The 21070-nt window shown below is 41.7% G+C and overlaps 1 protein-coding gene across 2 annotated transcripts; it reads right to left on the bottom strand.

Moving 5' to 3' along the window:
* Positions 1-1587: 1587 nt before the first annotated feature.
* On the bottom strand, positions 1588-19733 carry ALKBH3 (alkB homolog 3, alpha-ketoglutarate dependent dioxygenase). 2 transcript variants are annotated; one of them, XM_058027187.1, is made up of 9 exons: positions 19664-19733; positions 18283-18395; positions 17119-17153; positions 16199-16246; positions 14510-14613; positions 13231-13319; positions 10208-10417; positions 3624-3722; positions 1588-3089 (listed from the first exon to the last, which is right to left on the bottom strand). In XM_058027187.1, exons 1-9 carry the CDS (start codon positions 19731-19733, stop codon positions 2997-2999), a joined length of 861 nt encoding a protein of 286 aa, XP_057883170.1. In that variant the 3' UTR covers positions 1588-2996. The 2 variants fall into 2 exon arrangements, with proteins under 2 accessions (XP_057883170.1, XP_057883171.1); XM_058027188.1 differs by lacking the exons at positions 1588-3089; positions 3624-3722 and adding an exon at positions 5574-5693.
* Between the last annotated feature and the right edge of the window lie 1337 nt (positions 19734-21070).

A 21070-nucleotide genomic window follows, 5' to 3' on the forward strand; every position in this document is an offset into this window, starting at 1 on the left:
ATGCAATTTTTAAGCATTTTTTGAAAGAGACACATACTCTGCTGAAATCTTCAAGGACCCTTCCAACCCAAACCCATTCTGTATTTTCAAGAAAAGGAAAAAATAAACTCACAGTTTATATCTTCCACATAAAAATAGTGACAGAGAGGTGTTCTGTAAGCAAAGCAGCTCACAGGAGCTGCTGCAGCCCCTCAGATGGACACAATCTGGTGCCAATCACAAAAACAAAATCCTCTGTAAACATATAAAAAGTATATTTTACTTTAGTGTACTCTGAGTTTAAATTATTTTTCAAAAAGTTTCTAGCTGAGAATCTCACAACAGTCCTGAGAAGGAAGAAAGCAAGCTTTTAAACTGCAAAGTAATTCTTTTGGATGACATTTTTAGCAGCACTGTTTTCAAACCCATGTAACTAGGGGAAAGGTTCCTCCACCTATCTTTAAGTTAAAGAAGGGAACCTAACTGCATATTTACCATCCTGAAGATGCTGCCCTTTGCACTTGACTGCAACAGCAGAAACAGCTGAACAGCAGTGCAAGAAACATGCACATTGCCCTGGTCTCCAGTGAAAAATCTTTAGGTGCCAAGGGAACAGCACCAGCTCAAGAACTCTCAAATCTCACTTTTGTGAACACCCATTTTGAGAACTCAGCAGGAGGGCCTGCAGCACTCAGGAACAAATTTCTACTGACAGGAAAGTCCTTGCAGAAAGGTCTCCTGAGGAGCTCTGGGCTGCAATCTCCTCTGCCCAAAGCCATTCCTGCTGTCCTGGCAGGCAGGGGGTTGCAGTTTGTGCTAGCTGGCTAGCTGACTTTTCTGGCCAAGAGGTGGGGGAAGGAAGGAAGGACCACAAGCTCCCAGCTGACAAAGAAACTTGACCCCTAGGCCAAGTGCTCCCCTTGCAGCCAGTACACACAGGACAGGCTGGGGAAGGGTGCCATGTGCCTTCTCCTCACTGTCAAACAGATTGGATACAGTGAAGCTGACACGTGAGAGAAAGCAGAATGCAGCAGTCTCCAGCAACAAAAGGAGCACTGGGGGACAGAACATTTCTCCTATAAATCACTTCACTTCTGGAGAGGAAAACTTGGTCTTTTCCCAAATCAAAGGAAGTAAAGAAACTAAACCAAAATTTGCTAACATGACAAATTGAAACCAAGAAAAGGAGGTGAAAAACTGCTCTTCCACAACAGCATCAGCCTCCAGGGTCCTGCCATTAGTTATGTGCCACAGATTCACTGAATTCAAATGAGTTGCAATTTCCACAAGCTCAGGTTTGGGGGTTTAAAAGTTTCCAACTCATCCCCATCTCCTACTCTTTCTTGCAGCCTGGCTGCTCTTAACACAGTGAAAACAAATGGAGTTGTATGAACTGATATGGGCAGAAGTGTTGCCTTCTCAGAGTACCTGACAAATTAGCACTGTCCCTTGGTTAATGACACTCACTCTGTCAGCACTGCCAAACCTGGACACACACACACAGGGATGTGCACAAAGCTCCAATGACCCAAAGAAAGTAAATATGAAAGTGTCTGCCTCCTTCAACTCTGATTCCCATGAAATATATCACAGAGCCTAGACAAAAGATTCAAATGTAAGAAAACAACATTAAAATACTCCAAAAATATTTCTGTACAAATTGGGATGAAAGTAAAGACATAATTAGATAATGAAGTTAAGTTTTCTAGTAACATTCAATCATTTTAGAAGAGTAATGTATGGTGGTTTAGGTAGAGAAGCGTTTCTAGGAAATTATTCTGCCCAATTTCAGACCACAGGGAGTGAAATGGCTCAACATTTATGTCCTTTATTTCATCAATAACATTAAAACATAGGCATAACTAAGTATTAATAACTTGACTGCTCTCACCAAATAAGAACTGAAACCACAACAAATGCTGGCTAAGAAAATACAAATATTTTCCCAACACCAATTTATCCTTACAGTGAGGATGGACATTAGCTTGCTTAACAAAGCTAACGTGTTGCAAGGCAGAGAGGATTCACCTGTGCTTAGATCCTACTGCAGGCAGGCAGTGAAGATGGACCAAACCTTATGATTTGACCCTGTACAGTGATGCTATTTAGCTGCAGAAAGAACTTAATCACATGGGCAGCACTCCTGACTTAACATCCAGACTGCAGAGACGAGCCCACTGCTTCCCAGCAGCAGGCAAGCTTGAAGGATTCCAGCAGTCAGCCTGGCATCTGCTCTGAGGTGCTGACTGGTGATCTGTGGCAGCAGAGGCCCAAGAGATAACAGAGGCTCAAGAGTGATATTCTTGAATGCAAAATGCACTGACCCAGAAGCAGGGTCGTCAGATGTTGCTGTTGCTTGCCTTTGCCTTGTCCTGTCTACATGGATAAACAGTTAGGACAAAGTCTGACCACAGAGTGCATGGCAGAAGAGAGCCTTGACCCTCTGTTCCACTGGACACCAGTATCATTCAAGTAGTTATTTAAGTTATGAAACTGATTGCTTAACTGGAAAAGACTCTGCAACGTACAGATGAAAAGCAGTGCACCACCCTTTGGTGAAATGAGCTAATACCCAGAGATCATCCCCAAGTGCAGCTTTCCCATTTCTGTACAGACACACAGAAGTGGATTTACATCACAGAATCCCATCTTGTCATTACTTTCAACAGAGATCACAACTTGGGAGTAAAGGAGAGACAAGACAAGGTGCAAACTATGTGCTCACTGAATCTGTCTGCTCCAGCTGGGACCTCTCACATCTTTCACCTGCTTTGTGCTCTTTGAAGAATAATCACTGCTCAAAAACTTAAAGTCTGTGATTTAGTCTCATGTAATAACATATCATTTCTGTCCACATAACACAGGCAGCTTCTGATTGCCAAAGGTCTTCATAATATCTACTCTTTTCCCCATGACTTCAAGGAACTCTGTTTCTGTAAGGCTTCCTTTGAATCAGCAGCAATCTAAGGCTCTAGATCTGCTGTGGGTGTACATCCAACAATGTCCAAAGGGGCTCTTCACTTCCACACTCCGTCAGGTTCTGGATAAATGATCCTGAATGTCAAGTTTATTCGTTCATCTCTAGAATGATACTCCTTAGGCACTCGATGCTGTAAGTGGCATTAGAGGGGGGAAAAAAAAAAAAAAAAAAAGCATGAGCTTGTACATTTAAAATACAAGTAATCAAACTATTAAACAATGACTAAAACCTTCATTTCCTGAGATGGCTTTTTATTCATATTTCTAAACACTTAGGTACGGTTAAAAAAGGTTCTGACTGCTTAGGGCCACTGAAAACAAGAAGTCTTTGTACATTACTGTAGAATTCTTAATTAAGTTACAACTTTTGATATTCTGAATTTCTACATTGATTTTGTTCTTTTCACTGCAGGCTGCAACCTTTGTCACTGAACTTTAATGCTGGAACATCCTAACTGATTCCTACTGGATTACTTGGTACATGAAAGCAAGCCCCTTGTTTCTGTGGGTGCTTTCAAATTCTCAGGCAGAAAGTAATACCAATGCCTTGGAAAACAGCTGTGCCACTGGAAGCAGAATGTCCCATACCTTCATGGGAGTGCCACAGCCTATCTGGACAACTGCACTGCAAGTGAAGCACATAAACTGTGCCAAGGAGTTCTTACCTGCCAATCCTCCTGGGTGGCTCCCTCCATCACCAAGAGAGTCCCATGATCAAGTGGGATTCTAAATCTTTCCACATAAGTATAGTCTCCATCCTCTTCCTAAAAAGAAACATCAGACACTGAAGAAGCAGGCATGTGCATTTGCTAGAAAACCAGTCCTTTACAGCAGAGCTTAAAAAGCCTGTGAGGGAGGAGGCTCTTCCAAGATCAAGAGGTCAAAGTAAACCTCTCTGTATCTGTATTTCATACAAAGCCCAGGAGCTGAGCATTTAAACGATGAAAAGAAGCCAATGCATCTCACTGGCTGGATGCCACAGGTAAAGTTCAACAACCAGTTCCTGGATTTAGTGCAAAATTCTGGAGTGAGGCTGCAAACCTTGTGGAAACATCTTAAACAGTTCAGTGTGGAGACACGCTGCAATAGCCACCCTAATTTCCAACAGTTAACTACTTCATCAAAAGTAACATCTTCCTGCTATGCTGAATTTCTCTTGTTACAACATAACATGCTGCTATGCCTCTAGCTACTGTAAAAAGTTTTTCTAATTAAAAAAAAAAACCTCCTTTTCCTATAATATCTGGTAAAACAAGTTGTCTTAATCACCACTAAGCAAAACAGAATGCTAAACTAAAAGACAAATAATTTGCAAACTTTTGTTAAGCCTTTAGGTTATGGTGTAACTATTTTAAAGCTCAAATATAACAACTAAACATAGTGACACACCCCAGCAGTGGTCTCACACATGCCACACTGAGTGGGAACAGCAACTCTCTATTGCTTTGCACTATCCTTTCCAACTTTAAATCAGAGTTATACATTGCTCAGTATGTAGCAGTACAGCTTGAGGAAGGTTTGTCCTTATAAAAGTTCACAGCTTGCTGAAATCTCAAAATAATGAGGTAGAGTAACAAATACTGGGAAAATTATGGCCTAAACTAAAACAGTTTGATTTTCTGAAAACCACCAAGGAGCATGCGTGTGTGTGTGTTTATAAATAAGATGCAGAGAGAAAAAGGACTGCACTTCCTGGAATGCAAAGAGCTTGGTTGGTATCAAGTCAGTAGCAGGAAACATTTTCTTATCGTCAATGGAAACGGGGAAAAAATTTCAAAAATAGGTGTTGTAAACATGACTGCTGAGGAAAAGCAGAGAAATATCACTGCATACATACTTTCTATTTCAGAGGATTACATCATTTCACTTTGTGATGGACAACAGTGGGCTTATTTTTATCTCTTGCTCATCTTAACTAAAAAGGAATTCTGCTAAGATAAATGATTTAGGAGAAAAGATCCTTTAGGCTTAGAAAAGTCAGTATGTAAAAACAATAATTAGTTTCTGGTTTAAATGGGACATCTCTGAACTCCATTTTACTTAGAAAAAGAGATTTTTATGTCCATTTGCTTTGCAAAGCCAGTGAAGTTAAACAAAAAGTTCTTACTTTCTTATGTGCCATTACTGTCAACCAAAGCTCCTTTCAGAACTTTTATTCCCAGAGCTGATGTCAGACATACAGAAAACTCACTTGACTTTCAGAGGTCAAGAAGTTTATGAAGGAAATTTATTTTTGGCATCAAAGGTGGAAAAGACCTTCTGGTAACAAACATGGAAAGTGCATCAGGTGACTTTATGTTCACTTTGTAACACTATGTATGTACCACAAACCCACTTGCTTAAAAAACAGGTATAGTAAAGCAACTGTTCTGCTTTTTATAAATTTTCATCATCTTGAGTTACACATTCAATAAAATCCAAGCTTTACACTATCCAAGTACATCAGTTAAACTTTTTTAAAAAAATCCTTAATTACAGTAACTACAGTTAATAAGTAAGGAAAGCTCAGTGTGAGTTGATGGGAAGCTGTGAATACAAAATCTGTAAGAATTCCTGGACTCCATCAAGGTTGTTTTGTTGAAAATCAAAAAGACAAAAGATTTAGTACTAATCTATGTAAATCACCCAAGTTTGTTTCTTAAATCTCAGTGAAGTCCATTGCTATAGTTGTAGGAAATGATTTCTGGACAGTGCAGAGGAATCTTCTATTATAAGGAAAAGTAAATGGAAACATCCTGTAGAAGAATGTATAAATAATAATGCATTTATACAGGCAAATGATGCAAAATAATTTTCAATTTCAAAAGTCAGCATTTTTCACGGAGAATACTGGCTTCTAGTCTTCTGCTTCACCTATTTACCAACCACCAAGAGCATCATCCTAACAAAAAGTTCAAATCTTGTATTTTTCAGATTTCATCTGGATTGTATCCCTGTTCTCCAGTATACATCTCTAGCACCAGCTGTGTAAACATCCTCCTCCACAACAAAGTATTCTCACCTAGCAATTCTTCTGCATTGAACATGTTTGTTTTCACTGTCTCTGACAAAATCCTCCCTGCAGTTCCTTACAGATTCAGTAATGATGACTATCAGTAATACCGCCCTTTGCTCACATGGTGCACTGGTGTGCCTACACAGGCCTAACCTGAGACTCCCTCAGTCCTGCAGCTGAGCACTCCCCTCTTCCTCCCTGCCTGCCTACAGCTTCTCAGGCCTGCCACTGCTGGGGGACAACACCTCCTCCTCCACTGCAGCCACCACTGCCAGGGAATCTCTTTGATGCCAATCTAAAAGTTCAACCTGCTTCATATCTTGGTCTGAATCCCTGCTTATAACATGCTCCAGATTCCCACATTCATCTTCAATTTGGTCTGTTATGACACAAAGGGTTATTTTTATGCTCTTTCCAGGAGAGCTTTACCTTCGGCTAGGAAAAAAGGACTGTGCTTCAGGGACTCATCTGAAGGCCAGACCCATCTCAAGGCTGACTCCCTGAACACCAGGACATGCTGCTATTGTCTAACAGGTGTGAAGCTCCCTCCCTTCCCAGCAGCCATCAGTTTCCTTGGTTATAGATGGAAGAAGGGCAAGCTGACAGCTGGCTTTCTAACTCCCTCTGCAGTTCACATGGCCATTTGCTGGATGACCACCCAGCTGTCCCTATGGCCCCCACCCTCCACCACAGGGCACCTCCCACTGGAGGGTGGGGCCCCAGGGATCACCCTTCTCCCCACAGCAACGCTCCCCACTCAGCTTCCAGGGGGACACAACCAGATAACCTGGCCCTGTCTCCCAGCTGAGCCGTGAACCAGCAATAGCACAAATGGTGTGAGGCTGTACCAGAAACACCCCTCCCACAGAGTAGAACCAATTCCTCTCCACTGGCAGGATGAATTCATGTCCAAGTGGGCCTGGGGGCTGAGGCTGTGTGGGCAATGGGAGGAGGTCACAGTGCCACAGTGGTGACACTCGGGCTGTAGGCAAGCACACGAGGACTCACTGACTCGACAAGAGCTGTGTGCACTGTGTATGAATCACAGCTCAAAAGCAAAGCATTTGTCTCCTGATTTCAGTGTAGGCAGGAGCTACAATGATGGGGGCAGGAGGAACAAGAAAGCAGGAGCAAGGTTAAAGCAATTTATTGGAGCTGGAAGAAGAAAATAGAAGAAGCCACATCACTGTAGACTTTTAACTATGAAGTAGGCACCCAAAAAACCCTAGAAACCATTTAAAGCAAAGGAAAAATACCAGCTGCTATCATGTAATTGGTCCAAATAAACAGAAGAGGCTGTATTTAGAAAAAAGAATGCTTAAAAATTCCAGCAGGCAAAATAAAACTGTTGCTGGAGTCATGTTAATTCCCATGAAGTCTCCTTATTCCAGTGATGAATTTACACCTGAAATGTATTTGCAGCTTTTTAAACATGCACAGGGCTGAAATCCCAGTAAGAATTATTTCTACTTATCCACAAAGAATGCTTGTTTAAAAAGATATGAATAGTCTATGCATGTCTCTGCACTCCTTTACCCTCTATTATATGACGAAGACTTACCCAGTACAGTGCTTACCAAAAAGAAAAGCAGAGGACTAAACCTTTCCTTACCTCACCCTAGAACAATTTTCAGGACAATAAAAAAACCACTTGAACCTAAGTAACTTTCTTTTCATTTTTGCCAAGTGAAAAAAGATTTCAGATTGTGTAATTGTTTCAGAGTGACTTATATAAACACTATCAAACTACTAACAAACAATTGTCAAAATTCACATAAACATGCACAGAAAATGCAGCCCATCAACCCTACTGTTCATCTTTTCAATTAGAGAAACAGGATTTTATTCACTATCAGGTTCATCCACATTTCAAATGATAATCTAGAAAATATTTGTAGAGATACCAACATGAACTGAAGTCTCTCATCTGGCACTCTTCAATTGCCCTTCAAGCTGCCTATGTATTGTGGTACATGCAGTTTTGTACTCAATACATGGTCCCACACAGGAAACCACCCTTTTTCCTGAGACCATTTATCCACAGTGATGTTCTACCATAAGTGATGTTCTCATCTTGTATGTTCATTTTATCTTTCATCTCAAAATACTTAAAAGCACTTACAAGAACAGAGGGAAACTAAGGTCTTTGAAACCATAAAATCTGAAATAGCACAGTGTTGGCCCTCAAATAGGTTTAATTTTGGGAGGAAAAGGATTTACTTCCTATTTCCCTCCTCAATGAAGGCTAACTCTGGAAAACTCAATGCACTGATACTGGCTGATCCTGAAACCAGGGAGAGCCTGAATGCCTGTGATGACTGTTAATATGAATTCCTTTTCCCTAGATTACATTCTTCTTCCTGTAACTTGCTTTTTAACAAAGGAATGATCAAACTTCAAAGATCTACAACCAGTTTTAACTTTCTCTTAATGAAAGAGAGAACGCTACAGGACAATAGGGTATGGAAATTACTTATTTAGTACAGCCTGAAAGGTTGTAATTTCCATCAGAGCCTCTTGTAACTCCCACTTGGCAAAGCATCTATTGTCATAGGAGGCTCTGAGGAAACTTTGGGAATGTGCAAAGAATACATAATGTGTGCCATGTAATTATTAAGTATGAATTCCCTCAGGCACAGGACACACTTAATAGCAACTATTCCAAAGATCTGCACATGGGGATTCTACCTCAGAAAAAAAGGTATGACACTTGCAAAAGGAATACACTTCATAGCAAGACTCAGCTAGTCAGAAATATCAGGTCAAAGGTGTTAAAAAAAAAATGAGGAGACCTTGAGGGATACATCTACAGAAAACCATCCATCCCTGGAAGAAAAGGGAAGAAATCGTGCAGTACAGCTCAAACAAGGCAGTCAAGTACAAATGGCACAGACTCAATTTCCCCTTTGCTAATAGTGGGTGTCTTTTCAGAAAATCTATAAAACAGGCATCTTACTCAAGAACTAGGATTGATTTTTAAGAGAGAACCTGCAAAGTTTATACTGAACTTTAAGTGTATTTTATTCTGATTCTGTTCTGATTGATGTGGAACACAGGGACTTCTAAAATGAATCCATGCACCATTTACAGTTTTCTAGAGGAATAAACTTTCCAGCTGACATTTTATTATCAACACAGCATCATGGATACTTACTCATGCTATGCTCACTGACATAATAGACTGGTTATGTGATCTCATGCTCAGGGACCAAGATTAAAATCACTTCAGGCAACAAAGAATTTACAAATTGGAGATCTGGTGAAAACTACTATTTGTTTTCTGGTTCAATTTCTGACCTTTTCTGCTCAGACTAGGTAACCCAAGGTGGCTCTTGATGGGTAGGCTTCAGTATGTCAGCACAGAGTTTTCCTGTAGGCTGTTAATTATCACCTCTGCTCTCTGTACTACCTACTCAGAATAAACAGCAACACAACAAGCTAGCAAACTACTTTCCAAAGTTGTCAAAGACTGCACAAGCAGAAAATTCATCTGAAACAGGACATGCTAAAATAAGGCCTGTATTCTCAACACATGTGAATCCTTTACTTGGATAAATACAAACTGGGAAATTTAAGCTGGCTTATAAACAAAGCACTCTCAAGCACAGCACTTCATCTAGAAAGAGAATTCACTACTGAATCACCAATTAACTCCCAAAATTATATTCCACAGGTCTCTTCATCCAAGTAGAGGATCTCTGTTTAGCCTGCCAGTATGATGTGACAGCTTCCAAGGCATTTCATGGAAAAGAAATGAGCTTCTTCCCTTTGTTCACTGCCCCTCAATCTGAATACACACGCATCAAAATGAAAACATTGTCAAGAGGATTTTTACTTACAAGAGTAGTCAGAACTACTCTTCACCCCATGTACACTCTGCATTACATAACATTGTCCTGAGTTTAAGAAAATGCAACTCTCTGATTCATTTGCACAGTGTAAGTCCACTTCCAGCACCACTGATCTCATTTTAAGTACCAGAAAGGGCCCTTATTTGGGCAGAAGGCTGCCCAGGTTCCAATTCACTGCAGCACTACACTACACTGCTGCACATTATACTAGAGTGCTCCCATCCCCTTCCTCAGAATGTCATGGTCCATGCAAGAGATTTCTTGAGCCCTGCACTTATTCCACAGAACTTTGCAAGTTGTGCTTTCATTAACTTTGAAATGCTTTAGTGATTAAGTTTCCTTAAACGGGGAAAACAGTAAACCTGTTAGTAGCTCTAGGAGTCAGTGTGGGATGAACACTCACAGGGGAAGGTTTTTTCCTCATCTCAAAGGTCCGAGTGGCCCCCAGGCTGAGTGAGGCAATGACAGGGTTTCTCCCCAGCGACGGCTCGCTGTCACTGTGCCAGTCCACGCTGTCCTTCTCACTGCGGTACAGGTTGCAGAGCAGAGAGTTGAAGGTGTGGCCAGTGAACTCCTCGATGCGCTGCTTCAGCGCGCTCAGCACGGGATGCCACTGCAACCACAACAGAGGCAAATGTCAGCGCCATGAGCAGAAGGCAAAACCCACCAAGAAACAAAATACACTGCGCTTTAATCACAATAAACTTAAAATCAAACAAATTACAGCAATTCTGCTGGTATTTTTAGTAGATCAGAGGAATGGGTGGGGCTTTCTGCAAAATAGTCACATGTTACCCATCACTCAATCTCTTAAAACTCTGAAGCCAGGCTGCCCTTCACACTAATGGAAGCAATCAGTGACTAAGTGACACTGCTCTCAATTGCCTGCAGCTGTTGACAGAGAACAAGAGGAAATGGTTGGCATAACACAGCCCTCTGTCCCACTCTGTTAACACAGCTTGTCGAGCTCAACTCATCACCTCTTGGGGTTTTACCTTCACCACTGTAACTCTTCAGTGGGTCTCAACACCAATGTCACTGGCCCTGGATTTCATCCCTTCCTTTGCTAACACCTTGCTGAGCCCACAGCCCAGGGAAGCTCTGTACATTCCATTACAACTCAGTCCAGTTATTTAATGTTATGAAGTTACATCATGACCTTCATCTGTCAGAGTGCTTTTAGGAACTTCACAAATATATAAAGAAAGAAAAAAAAGCCAAAGCAATGTAGGCCAGAACTTTTGCCCATTATGTAAGCAGAAGCAGAGAGCAAGAGAGGATAAGAAACTGATTCCAAATCTCCCAGTGCACCACTGGCAGAAAAAGCAACAGACACCTGAGAATATTTTCTAGTATCCACCTCTAAAAAACAAGGCTGAACTACCTTCTTTCCAAGCTTCCCCAAGTTTAACAGGTATTTAACTTATTGGTTACACTGCAGGAGCCTCAACATACCATCTTTCCCTAATGGGGTATTTCTAGCTAAGTCATGCCTTCAACAATTAATCATCATGTGATTAATTAATTCTAGGTAAACATAGCCTGCAGTTATGGAACATAACTGAAAAGCAGTAATACCACCTCAAAAAAGTTTGCTTTGCAACTGGGCTGCCTGAATGTGCAGAGGAGTCCAACAAGAATTATTGAGGGCACTTTTCAGTGACCAACCAGGACTATATTTCTTCAAGTCCCATCACAGAATTATGTATTACTAAAATGTTACCATACAGTGAATTTTACAATGTAATTGAAAGCCCACTACAAACCTGCAGCAGTGGAAGTAGTTTTGTTGAAACAACTCTATTACTGCTTACAGAAAAACATTTCTAATAACAAAAATTATGAGGCACACACACTGGATTATATCTAGAAGTGCTGCAATCACACCAATTCTTACCAAACAAAAAAGGAAGGACACAAAGCTAATTACTCCAACAGTTAAAGTGTTTAAGGGAGTAATCAGTTTTGGCTAAGCTGTGCACTAAATTACATTTTACTCAAGATATTTTTGTGCTAGAAACCCTATTCTACAGGTAGGGACTGTACTTTTACACCATCCCTACTTTTCTAAGCTGCAGGTACTCCCACCTACAAAGTTGTGTGAAACACCAGTGTCCCTGTGCAGTGTACCCATAGATCAGCCTATGGGCAACTTCCAGCTGGGGAAGGGCTGGCTTCCAGCTATGCAACTTCTCCAGTGCATCTCACTGCCTGCTTGAGTTTCTTCCTCTCAGTAAAAAGCAGAAATATTCCAGAATAAAAGACAGAACCACAGCCTGAGTGATTCACTTAGGCCTTGTACCTTTTGGATGAGAGAAACAAGCCAGTGGCTCAATGAGTGGTAACTCAGAACTGAAATGAAACCTTGAATTCAGGGTATATGGGCTCTATCCAATCTCTGAACAGCGATGGATTTCACAACAGGCAGTTCTGAACTGGATTTAAATCATTAGTGTACAACAGAATGATTTTGTGAGGGCACTCCCAATCCCTAAAGCCATTCAGCTTTCAGAAAAGCCCAGTTAAAACAGCATTCACAAATGAGTACCAAAGAAATGCTTGTTTTTCCACCACAAGTTCCATCGACCATAGAATTTTTAACTACAGTATTTTTGAGACTACGAAATCTTCACAACTCATCATGTTAAATAGTGCCTTTCCAACTCTTCCCAAACATCCCACTTTGGCAGCAGTTCTGGGACTTGGGACACTTTCCTCTCATGCTATCCAGCTTTCAACAGTGACACCTAATTACTGCTGTGGAAATTTTAAACAAAGCAATTCCAAGAGACAGGCTGATGGGACAACAGGCTGAGAGAGAGGGGGGCAGGGAAAGAAAACATGAACAAAACATCACTGAGTCATTCAGAAGGCTTTTAACTCTTCCAAAACAGTGTGGGAAATTACATGCTACAATCTGGAGTTGCTGAGCAGATGAGCTGCTCAGCAGCTCACAGATGTGTGAATTTCACAGCATCCACATAGGAACCAAGATATGCCTAAACTTTCATTTAAGCAGCATTGAACCTAAGTGTTTCTGAAAGTAACTATTTCAGTAATTAGTATTATGGTATCTTTACAGCAAAAAATCAGTATTATTGTGGGCAGTAAAATCTCCCATCCAAAGATGCTTGGAATCTTTGTCACACAGAGCAATTCAGAGTTTTGTACAAAGCTACAGCAACCCAAAGCAAAACTTTAAACACTAGAGTAGTAACCTCCTTTTGGCAACTAAATCACACTGACTGCTCTCAGTCAACTCACTCATGAAGTATATTGTATAAAACTGACCACATTCCAGTAGAATCTGCTGCTAACAGATTCTCTAGATAGCTAGAATAGAGGATAGAGGGAAATTTTGTCTCTTGATCTCTGCAAAGGATTTCTCTGAAGACAATAATAAAACACATACAAACATATACATACATTTGGATTTGGCTGCATTGTTATCCTGGAGTATGTGTAAGGAAGTTCCCCATACCAGCATGTAAGCCGTGGTTCCTCAAAAGATACTTCTGAAAAAAACAGGAAGACTTTCTCAGTTGACTTACCAAACAATTTAAAAATGGAAAGATGATACAATTCTGCCAAGAAACTTGATCAAAAAGATATTGTCCATTCACCTAAAATTAAAAAAGCAGCCCCTTAACATAATGAACTCAAGTGAGGGAATTAAATTATTCAAAATCAGGTGCATATCTGCAGGAGGAATTACCTTGCCAAAATCTTGGAAACATCAATTTTCTTACCCCTAAAAGCCAGACATAGCAGAGACTGGATGAGTTAAAGATAGCAAACAAAACTGAAAATTTATCTTGCTTTATGTTCACTTGGTGCTGGTGCCCAGTAGGCTGGCTAAGCTGCAAGATGCAGATGGATGCACTGGAAAGGGTGAAGTAGAAAGGACGGCAGCATCCTTGGGACACTACAGAAACAAAATGCAGCAGGGCTGGACACAATATTTTGTTAAATGTGTTCGTGTCCTGCGGTGTAACACAAACATCAGGTTAAAAATAATTTTTTGGCTTCTGAAAAGACTATCTAGGCAACTATTTCTCATGCTTGACAGGTAGCATTCTCCATTATACTGTCCCTTTATTGCCAGCCAATAAACACACAGGTTGAAGATATTTTCCAGTCCCATCCAGTAACTGCTCTGATACATTATCTTATATCAGTTCCTGACTGAAAGCAAAATTTGGCTAGAACAGGTGCCCCTTAGTGAAAAAATCCAGAATAGCAGCCTCTCCACCAACTGCACATTGGAACCAATAACTAAAGCCAAAGGAAAATGAACATGTTCTGCTGGAATTTTCAGTAAAATAGGCAAAAAATATACCTCATGAAAGAAACCTCCAAGAACACAGTTTTTAAGTATTGCTGGGAGATTATGTGATGGTGGCCAGACTAAATCTTAAAAAATGACTGAGAAAAAGAACTGGAAATGATAGAAAAAACAGTAAAATTCCAAGATTTTTAAGACAGGCAATTTTATTTTGGAAATATCTCATTTAGCTGGCAACAGTAACATGATATTAGAGATTGAAAAGTAAGCTGCAGTAGCCTTCAGATGTGCATGGAAAACCTGCATGGAAACTTGAACAAGTGGTAACACTGAAAATGAAAATAAATTCTAAACAGTGCACAGATTCTGGTATGGAATTGACCTGTGAGTGACCTGAAAAGGTGGCCACACACTCCTTACCCTGCCTGACGTGCGTTCGCTGACCCCAGGGGATGTCCTGGAGGAGCTGCTCAAACATCCAGTCTGCCTGTTCTGAGTCAATAAAGCCAGGAATCAAATGAATCCTAAGGATGAAAAAGAAAAAAATGGAAGGAATACACACTTCTATATCTGCTTTGGGAAAATATTTTCATTTCCAGGATTCCCAAAGGAGTTAGAAATGGCTGTAATACATCATATCAAAAGTCAAAGCCCAGTATCCTGTTTCTGACCACAGCCAAAAGCACATGTGAAGGAAAGAATTGAAAGGCTCCTGTTGAGTCTTACCCTCACCAAATGAATGTAATTTCTTTTCAAAACTTATAAAAACATATGACAACCAGCAACATACCATGAATTCCAGAATCAGCCATATGCTGTGAAAAATTGCATCCTTCTGCTTGCTATTAACTTCACATCTGATAAATCAGACAGACCTGATTATGGCAATACAATCAAAATTAAGCAAATAATTGCCCTTTATTCACCATCTCCTCATCACTCAGAATTTGACAGCCCTTTATCCCTACTGCCATTCCTGTTCTCTTTTTCAAAGCATAAGGAAAAGTATTTAGCATAAGGACAGTATTTAACATCTCCTATTTTTTCATTTCCATATGTACATCTAATATTTTGATTGGACTAACGGTCACCCAGGAATTACAACCACTGTGGTGGGCTGCAGAGTAGGAATGCTGCTAACAGCAGTTCACTCTCACAAGTACTTCATGCCCCAAAGATGTCACAGTAAGAATATATAGTAAAGGTGTTTAAAAAACACATAAATCTGATTAATAACTTTCTAGAAATATATATATTCCATCAGTGTATTATGAAAACAAACTCCAGAAAATACAGGATAACCCAGCTGTGTATCTTGTCTACTTCCAGCTGGCCAAAGCTTTCACTTTTCAAAATATTTTAAAGATTTATTTGCATCTTCAGAAGGAACTAAGATGAAGGCACAAAAATAAAATAATACAATAATCAGAAGAAATTAAATAAATGTACAAAAAATTACTATGTCCTTGGCATTTTTTCCACTATTAATAAAAACCTATCAAATTCAAAAGAAGAGGCTTAATACTGATATTGCAGCTAAGTCAGCAAGGTAAAATTTTACTTAGTAGGAATCACAGAACAAGTAGGTTTTGCTTTGAAGTGCCCTGAAGCTGAAATAATTAAGGCATGGCATATAAGCACAAGGGACAATCCTGAGGTTACCACAATTGCCTAAAGTTAAATGCTTTCATTAGATTTATTTAAAACAATTCCAATTTACAGCTACAAGTTTTGGGCTGCTCTTAACTGTACAACAGACATCACACACTTGCTAAGACAGGAATACTGATCCAAATTCTCATCAGCAACTTGCTGTGAATCATGACACAAACGGACATAGCCCCTTGTCCTTATGCTGGAAAGAGCAGCAGATGAAGTACACACGATATGTCAAGAGGTTTCTTTTTCTTCTCTTCAGTGCTGCTCAGAACCAGCTCAGTCCCTGCTATGTGCCACTCAAAAGTATTTCCAGAAGTACTCTAGACAGATGATGCACAAGAAGTGCCATGTGCAGCTGCTGAAGTCAAAACCCTCCGCAGAGACTGGACTTCCAAAAGCTGAGGATCACCACATTACTCTGCAAAAACCATTAACATTTCATCCACTTACCTAGAAATGCCAGTGGGTCCCTTGCTGAGCTCATACACACCAGGCTTGCTGAGGATGTAGAAAGGAAAGAGCCATCAGAAAGACAAACAAGAAATTATCTTAGAGTGAGCAGCACAGACTAGAATTGCTGTAGGCCTGGACTAGGGAATGTTTTCTTTAAAAGAGAAAAGGAAGTTAGAAAAGGGAAGAACTAATGTCCTGGACATAAAGGTCAGAGTAAGGCAGCAAGGTGTGCTGCAGAAGCCAATGAGTTTGTGTGTACTTCCTGTCCCTCTCTTCATCAAAGGCTCAGTACAGCTTCAGGGCTCTTGGAAAAAAATAAAAGAAGGATGTCACAGGGAACCTAAGGGAGACAACCATACATGACTGCACTCAGATCACTGTTTGCATTTACAGGTACACTGAGAAAGAAAATTCTACCAAGACAGCCAAACTGAGCCAAGCTGGATTTTCAGTATCTCTAACTCCACCATACAGCACCACACCTTGTCATGCTTCATGCTTCTTATCCTGGGAAGATCCCCACTTCAACACAAAGGGTAAGTCACATACAAATACCCAGCTTCACTACGAAACTTACTATCAGCTACTTCTCTGAGTCCTGAAAGAAGCTGTCATACCAGCTGTATTTCTGGTATACTCCAGAGTAAGTAATTTCTAGCACATTTACACTGGGACTGTCCCAAGAAAATGTAGACTGCTAACAAAGGATACATACTGGCAATTGTGCTGAACCAGAATGTTCAACTCTTCATGGTTACTGGCTTGCCAGCTATACAAAAGGCATAAAAACCAGTTAACAGACTTGGGCTCTCCTGGTAACACATTCAGCTCATGATAAAAGGGTTAAAAGTCCACAGTTTCTACTCTTACCGACCGTGACAACAGAAAAGGTGCAGAGAAATCAGCAGGGTACTCACTCTATCACACCTGCCTCTGGAACTCTGCGCTCCACCTGAAAGGCAATGAGACAGTACACAGGGAATATTAAAGTATCTGGCACTCTGCAGGCAAACATCATCTCTAGTGACTCTGTGTAGCCACACACTGTGTGGCCAGTGAGAAACACGCACCTCAGGGCAAGAGGGAAGTATTAACAGCTCAGCCACTCCCTCCTCACCCCAGAAACTCTCAAATGCAGCTACCACTGCAGGCTGGTTTTTAGCCATCAACTGCCCCCTAAAGGACACTGATTTCTAAATTATTTAGGCATCACAATACTTGATATTTATCAACTGCAATCAAGAAAATTCTTATGTTTATATTTATAAAAATATCCTCACGTAAGGAAAATTTCAGAACAACCCTAAGAAACATGAACAAACTTCAGGCCTCAGTCAAATGAGCAAAACATGAAAGATCAGACATAGCAGGAGCTTACACTGTCCAGCTGTCTGCACAGCTGAGATAGCTGTATTTTATTAAGAGACAGAGTAGTTTAATCCAGCCTTGGCTATCATTCTGGTTGTCTAAGGGATTTATGCTGCTCTTCTCTGAGCTCAGTACAGTTCTGATTTGCAAGGAGTTACTGCATTGAGCCAGCAAGAGCATCAAAATATAGTACTATACAGATAGCAGGTCTCTGCCACGGGGGAAAGAGAATCTTCCCAGGCCATCTTCCAAGCCTAGATGACAGCCTTTCAAATAGGTCTAGCTTAGAAAGAAGAGCTCATTATTATCTTTTTTCCCAACCAAGGAAGTTTCCATATGCTGCATAGAGCACAATATCCTTCATCAGCTGATGAGACTAAGTCTACAAAAGAAATACCACGCTCTTCCCCTTTAACAAGTTAAGACAGACAGCCCACCTGAGGAAAACAAGAAGAGCTTAGGACATTGCAGACTGAATATTTAGTAAAACATATTCTTTCGGCTCTCTATAAAAGAGTAGCTCTGAACAGGCTAAACAGAGGGACTATAACCTTCTTTTCCCCATATACACAGAACAATTGCCAACTCTGCTTAGCAAAAGCTCAAAGCTCAGCTCAGATTTTAAACAATTAACTATATTCTCAAATAATTGTTACCTATCATATGAAGTTTTATAACAGATGAGACTCTGCTAGTTACCCTGTAAGCTTTACCTCTGATGGCTTTTCAAAGACAAATTGCTTTTGAGTGTGAGGCTGATCTTTCTGTCTCCATGCTGGCCTTGCACCTGCAAGGGCAAGGCTGCTGGCCACAGGTGCCTTTGGTGCTAAAAGAAAGAAAGAAGGAAGAAAAGATCACATGAATTGAATATCACCATACTAAAATATATAGTTAGGAAAAACTTATGGAATCATTCCTTGGAGTATTCTCCTATGCTTTGCAGAGACTTCAGGAAATTGCCAAACCTAAGAGTCAAAATTGCTCAGGAACTGATTTTTTTTATATGTATTTATTTGTTATTTATTTTGTTTCCACAAACAAAACTGAAAACGTACTTTTATCTGAAAGGATGACATCTATAAATTTTCAATTCTAAACCAAACACCTATCACACACCAGCAGAAATTGCTCCATGCAGCTAAGCTGCTTCCCTCTGTATTCCTTTTCTTAAGGGAAAAAAAAAAAGACAAAAAAATTTCTATTAAAACAGAATTTTTAAATCAGGGAGAAAGCAGAAGAGCAACTTTGGCACACCACTTCAGGTGTTTTATTTACACACGCAAACAAGCTTTGAAATGGGCCTGAAACACAGACAGTCTTCACTCTGTGTAATTCAATGGGGATTTTTTAAAAATCCCTTTAAGAATAGAAACAATGAAATGCACCTGTGACAGAAAACTGAGGCCACATGCACAAGTCAAAACAGTTGGCTATTCTCTTTCATGATTAAAAAAAAATCAGCTTGCCTAGAATGCTCAGTCTGCAGAGATATGGGAGTTTTATGGGAACTAGAATCAATGAGTGGAACGTGTTTAGAGCATGTTCACAAAAACAAACCGGTCCCTCTTGCAAGACTGGAAACCTTCAAAGTGCTTCTCTGCCTCTGCACTCTTTGGTTTCAGTGTTTGCTAAAACCACTGAAACTCCATCCCTTTTCGCTACTTCTCTTTGTTTTACAACGTTTTCCCCGCGACAAGCCAAACGAAGGCACATAATGCATTCTATGGATAAGAAGTTGCTGCCTGTCCTTAGGGAATCCCCTGCACCCAACTCCGCCGGTCTCACCCGAGCTGCCGGAGACGCGCCCGACGCGCTCAGACCCACGCGCGCCTCAGCCCACACCGCACCCTGCGCTCCGCAGCCAAAACCGCCGCACCGGCGGCACCGGCGCAAATTTCGCTGGAAAACTGCGTTCGAACACCTGCAGCTCAGTTACCGACGGGAACGGGGCGGACGGGGCCGCGCAGGGCGGTCGGAAAGTGCAGCCGGAGACCGGCGCCCCTGCCTGCTACTCGCCCCGTCGCGCCCAGCCCGGCGGCGCAGGAGTCCCGGCCACCGGGAAGGAAGGGAAGGGCGGCTGTGGGCGCTCCTTACCTGAGGGCTGCCCCGCCGGGGCGCCGGCCCAGCCGCCCTGCACCCGGGCCCGCTGCCGCCGCTCCGCCATGGCCGGCCCGGCCCGGCCCTGCCCAGGGCCCCGAGCCCCGCCCGCGCCTGGGCCCGGCCGTGGGGCCGCGGCTCCGCCCGCCCGCCGCGCACGCAGGGGCTGAGCTCCCATTAAAGGCGCCCCGCGCCCGGGCCGGCAGCGCCGCCCGAGCCGCCTCCCGCCCCCTTGTCCCGTTCCAACAGGCGATGAAAGCGCAGGGCAGGCCTTGCATGGTGCCGGGAAGAAAAACATTCTTGGAACCAGCAAGGGACGGGACGGATGGCACCAGAAACCCCCTCCTGTTTTCGGGCAGGTGCCCAGGGTAGTCCCAAGGACGTGGACAGCTTTTAAATGGACATTACCTCCATCACTAAGGTGAACAGACATTCAAAATCAAACTCGAGGTAGTTTAGGTTAAAGTGTAAGTAAAATTTAGGTGAAAAAAATAGTTTAGTGATGCCCTGCTGCAGCTTTGAAAATGGAATATCTCAGGGCATGAGAGTGGGAACCCAAGCTGCAGCCTGACACCATGTGAAAGGGGACCAAGGGCTCAGAGAACCTCCTTACCTGGATGCCTCCCTCTGTGCCATTTGGATGTGCATGCTATTCCCTCTGCCATATCTTTCTGGAGACCTTCAGTAGTTAGAAAATTGTTAACTGGAAATAAATGTTTATTAATAGCTTAACAGTTCTAATAAAATTTGTATTCTGCTTATTTAAAGTATCAGCACTGTAAAATCATAGAATATCCTGAATTGGAAGAGATCCACAAAGATCATTTTAAGTTCAGCTACTGGCCTTTCACAGGGCAGCTCCAAAAATCACACCATGTGCTTTTTGAGAATGTTGGCCAAACACTTCCTGAACTCTGTCAGGCTTGGTGCCATGATTACTTTCCTGGGGAGCTTGTTCCAGTGCCCAAACATCCTTGGAGTGAAGAACCTTTTCCTAGTATCCAACCCAAATCTCCCGGGACTCAGCTTCATGCTGTTCCCTTGGTTCACAGAGATCAGTGTCTGCCACTCCACCTCCCCTTGTGAGGTCTCCTGTCAGTCTCCTCCAGGCTGAACAAACCAAGTCACCTCAAACTGCTCTTCACAAGGCTTCTCCTCCAGGCCCTTCACCATCTTCACAGTTGTCCTCTGGACACTCTTCAATAGCTTTCTATCTTATATTGTGGCACTCAAAACTGCACATGAAGTATTCAAAGTGAGAGTCAGTGCAGAGGAGAGCAGGAGAGTCACCTACCTTAACTGGACAGAGATGCTGTGCCTAAAGCATCCCAGATATGGGGTAGATGACAGCCAGGAAAACAAACTAATATAAGCACTGGTTTTGGCATGTAAATTAGAGTAATT

The sequence above is a fragment of the Melospiza georgiana genome, chromosome 6 (assembly GCF_028018845.1).
Source record: "Melospiza georgiana isolate bMelGeo1 chromosome 6, bMelGeo1.pri, whole genome shotgun sequence".
Taxonomy (NCBI): Eukaryota; Metazoa; Chordata; class Aves; order Passeriformes; family Passerellidae; genus Melospiza; species Melospiza georgiana.